General features: G+C 57.5%; 1 protein-coding gene across 1 annotated transcript; it reads left to right on the forward strand.

Moving 5' to 3' along the window:
* Nucleotides 1-227: 227 nt before the first annotated feature.
* LOC109166634 (lysine-rich arabinogalactan protein 18-like) lies at nucleotides 228-728 on the forward strand. Its single transcript, XM_019315527.1, has one exon. The coding sequence runs from the start codon at nucleotides 228-230 to the stop codon at nucleotides 726-728; it is 501 nt and encodes a 166-aa protein (XP_019171072.1).
* Nucleotides 729-4,233: the final 3,505 nt, after the last annotated feature.

The raw sequence follows: 4,233 nt of genomic DNA on the forward strand, positions 1-4,233 counted from the left end.
CCCATCAACTAGTCCCTCACTTTTCTGCACCCGGTCCACCAACCTGGGTTTGGAAAAGTAGTAACCGTCCCCTTATTCGGCTCACCGCATCCACGCCTTGAATGACTCATGAATAGCCCAGATTATCCGCTATCTCCCGAATCTCGCGGGACCGTTCGAATCTGCTCGACTTGGCCTGGCACCTATAAATGTCCTTAGCTGCTCTTCACCTTACTCACTAACTCCTCATGGGTCGCTCACCATTGAAAGGGAAACGAATTGACTTCGGGTCGCCCTGGTGCCCGTTGCCCTCAAAACGGACTCGGCCCGAAAGGGAGCCCAAGAAGAAGGCTCCTCGTCCAGCCCCCCAAAGATCTCCTGTTGGCGCTGCCTCTTCGGCTCTTCGTCCGCCGACTCCTGCTCGACGTGAAGCCGCTCCGTCTTCTCGCCCTTCTCCCCCTCCGGCGACCGCTCGAGTGATTTCCCCGGGTGGAACCGTCGTTGATGTGCCTGTCCCGGAGCAACTGACCTTCCGTATGACCTTCTCCATCCCTCTGGACGACCTGGATGGTCCAATTACGGGGCTGATGAACGAGGAAGATTACGTCCGCTACCAGGAGACGCACCCGGACGAAGAAGAACTGATCGTGCCACCACTCATGACGGCCTTCTGGGACTTGCTTTGCCCATCCCCTCCTGGACCATCGGGAGGGTTCTTTGGGAGCGACTCCTCTTCGCCGGGCGAGTGATCACGTAGGCCGGGGTTGGCCTTATATTCTAGGGGGGTAGTCTTCTAGGAGCATTTGCTTACTCTCGCTGTAATAAGCTCCATGTAACCTACACCTCCTCTTATTATAATAAAACACCCTTTGCATTCTACTTCTTCTTTCGTATTGTTAGTGCACTCGTCCGCCTGAATGGTTGAGGATTCGGCCATCATGTCGAGTCCTCCCTTCGTTTGACACCTGTGAGGCATTCCGCCTCCCAGGGCGAGTCAGGCTTTACAGTCTAGCGTGCGAATCTCGCCCTTCCCGAGCTAATTTGATGGGATTAATCTCTGACAGAGATTCGCACCGCCCATACGTCAGTTATGTTTCCCTCCGTGATTTGCGCTTGGGTTATCGCCCCCTCGAGGCTCTATATAAGGGCTCTTGGTGGCTCTATGTTTCTCATCATTCCTCATTTCAAAACTTCAAGCCATGAGCTTCAGAGACGGTGATCGCCGCTGGTCTATTCGCAACAAGGAGCACGCCCGGCTGGAGGAGCTCCGGCAGAAAAGGGCGGCTAATGGAGGGCACCTGGTGGGCGACTCCACCTCTGACCCTATCGTGGTGCCTCCCGACATGCTTGACCTGATGATCGTAGAGTCGGATGACGCCGAGATGGAACCTGTGGTGGAGGACCTGGAACCGGAGGAGGACATAGAGTGGGAGGCTCCTCCGCTTTTTGGCATAGCTATGTCGCCGAGTGCTCTAGAAAGGCCCCTGCGGATGATAGTCGATGGGAAGCCCGCAGTGTATCTGGATGAACTGCCCGAGCCCGAGCCTGAGCCGAGTCCTTTGCCCTTCCGTCCCCACTACTTCCTGGAGGGTCCGCAGCCGGTGCGTCTTGCGGAGGAGAAAGAAGCTCAGCCCTAGGCCCGTCTTTTCCTTGTAATGTGTGTGTGACCGAGTCCTCGGCCTTGTACTCCCTGTTTCATGGAATAAAATCATGTTTTTATGTTCGACTCTTGGTTTCGCATGTCTTTTGGCCGACCCCCGGTTATCATGACCGGCTCTTAGAATTTGTCCCACTGATCCCCTTAGGCGAGGGACTCGCCGAATCCATCGGCCGACCTCGCGACCAGAAACTTGTCCGGGCCCTTCAGTTGGCCGGACCCAGCCGGGTCTTTTCTAGAAACTTCCAGCATGATCTTGGTGGGCCCCCATGGCTTCGACCTTGATGGGCTTTCGGCTTAGCAGGCCGGGTCACAGCTATCCAGCCTCGGTCTAGGGTAGACGCGCCGCTTGCAGGCTAGCCCTAGACCTGAACCGTCGCCCCGTCTATCGAGGCATTAAATGCGGCGTCCTTTCGATGTCTTGTCGCCTCCGATTCCTCCACTGAGGAGGCGCCGCGTGGCGGCTTCCCGGGCTTCCCCTTTCCTTTAAATGGCTCCTCTCCTCTATTCTTCTTCTTCAAGTTTCCACCCAAGCTTCTTTGCTCTTTCATCGTCTTCCCAGCCTCAACTCAGATCTGTAAGTAATGTCTTCCTCCTCTTATTCTTCTTCCACCCGCCGTCAGTCTTTTGACAATCCGGCGGGGACCTCGCCGTCGTCCTCTTCTTCTTCCTCCGTTGTCCGCCGTCTGGAAATGCCGGCAGGCTTCCAGGCGGTGTCTTCTTCTTCTTTTCTAACCCCTCCTTCCTCTGGGGCGGCCACTCCGATGAACCCAGCCCCGCTAACCACGGTGGCGGCTCTGCTGGACGGCATCGAACAACCGCGAGGCAAATTCGACTCGATAGTCAGGCCGTCCGGTCTCCCGTCGAGTGCCACGGCAGCGGACCTTGATATGGCCCGTTTTTTGCTTGGCCCTTCGGCCCTGGTTGTCACGGCGGAGGGTCGGCCCATCCATAACCCGCCGGAGGGTTTTGTGGGTATTCACCTGCATTCGGTCGCATTCGGCTTCCGAGTGCCTCCTCACCCATTTCTTTCACTGCTTTTCCGGCACTATAACCTGGTCCCGGGCCAGTTAGTGCCCAATTCGCACCGCCTTCTTACCAGCTTCATTAACCTCTGCCATTGGTGGCAGTGCGAGCCGGATCTAGACTTGTTCCGGTTCATCTTTACTGTGAACAAAGTCGGCTCTCACTCGCCTGGCTTCGTTCAAGTCGCCGCCCCGGCGAGGGGTTATCCGACTCGATCAAAGAGTGGAAGCCTCTTTACTTTTTCGTCCGGCCCCGCTCTTCTTCCTTCTCTTTTCCGACCCTGTGGCCGGCGACTCTCTTCAAGCCGTGCTCTCGGCGTGCCGTCTTTACAGAAGATGCTGTCCAGGGCGGCGAGTTCTTGAAGAGCCTGGGGCCGTACTCGGTCAAGTATTGGTCCCGGGTCCGGGCCATGGCCAAGCATGGCCTACTGCCGGAGGGCGCGGCCACCATAGGTAGCGTCTTTTTTTTACCCCGTTCTCAACTCACTCCTACTTCTTTATTTTTTATTTTAACCCGAAGTGCTCACGACTATGCGGTTTTCTTGCAGGTCCGTACGATTCTGACTCCTCCAGCTCCGACGAGGCCATTGCACCGACTCCAGAGATGGCGGACAGGGCTGAAAAGATGAGGCGTCGCTTGACGCAGCGTTCCACCGGTGCCGCCGCCGCTTCTTCCTCTCAGCCGTCGCTGGTGATTCGGCCGGCTCCTCCATCCTCTCACAACGTGGTCGATCTCACGCCATCGCCCGTGGTGTCGCCCACTCGGCAGCCACCTCCTCCTTCGACTGAGAGCCCAAGCTCCAAGCGCCCTGCCGAGCACACGGAGGGGCCGACTCCGAAAAAGATCAAGCTGTACCACGAGGTGCATGCCGATGCCCAAATCTGGATGGGTGCCACCTCGGTCCGCAAGTGGTGTGCCGACGTTCTCCTGCCTAATGACGTGGCGGCGACGCAAGCTTTGGGGGACGGGTATATCATCGAGGCCTCGCTTCGCCAATCTTACCGCGTAAGTGTCACTGACTCGGCTCCTATTCTCCGCTCTTTCTTTTCCTTGTCTGACTCATGACAACTGCGTAGAACCTCACCTTTTAGATGGAGATGGGCAAGCGGCTCCAGAACTTTAGGACCGAGATGCGGTCCATGGTTCTCAAGCTGCGCCAAACAGAGGAGGCTTTCCTGGAAGAGCAGGCGAAGCACCTTAAGATGGTGGAGGTGCACAACTCCGAGCTGCTGAGGATTACCCGTCAATGGGAGGAGGAGAGGGATAAGGTGGCAACGATCGCCGCGACCTCCGTCGAAGATTACAAGAAGTCGGCGGCCTTCGAGGCGGATGTGAGAGCGGCGGTGGAGGCCCGGAAGAAAGAGGTGGCCAAGGAGTGGCTGGCGACCCTAGAAGGCGACGAGTTCCTTTTGGATCTGGGCGAACGCGATTACCGCCTTGGTTTCCGCGAGGCGCAGACAGAGATCCACGCCACGTCGCTGGCTCGCGACTCCTCGTTCACTCCCGAGGGCTGGGGCCTCAAGCCGGTGTTGGATGCTGAAGGGCCGGCAGCGACTGCTGATCCGTCGACT

This window comes from Ipomoea nil, unplaced genomic scaffold (genome assembly GCF_001879475.1).
Source record: "Ipomoea nil cultivar Tokyo-kokei standard unplaced genomic scaffold, Asagao_1.1 scaffold3104, whole genome shotgun sequence".
Taxonomy (NCBI): domain Eukaryota; kingdom Viridiplantae; phylum Streptophyta; class Magnoliopsida; order Solanales; family Convolvulaceae; genus Ipomoea; species Ipomoea nil.

Bases quoted from the DNA above. Each gene is read 5' to 3' on its own strand.
- LOC109166634 (XM_019315527.1), top strand. From the start codon at position 228: ATGGGTCGCTCACCATTGAAAGGGAAACGAATTGACTTCGGGTCGCCC.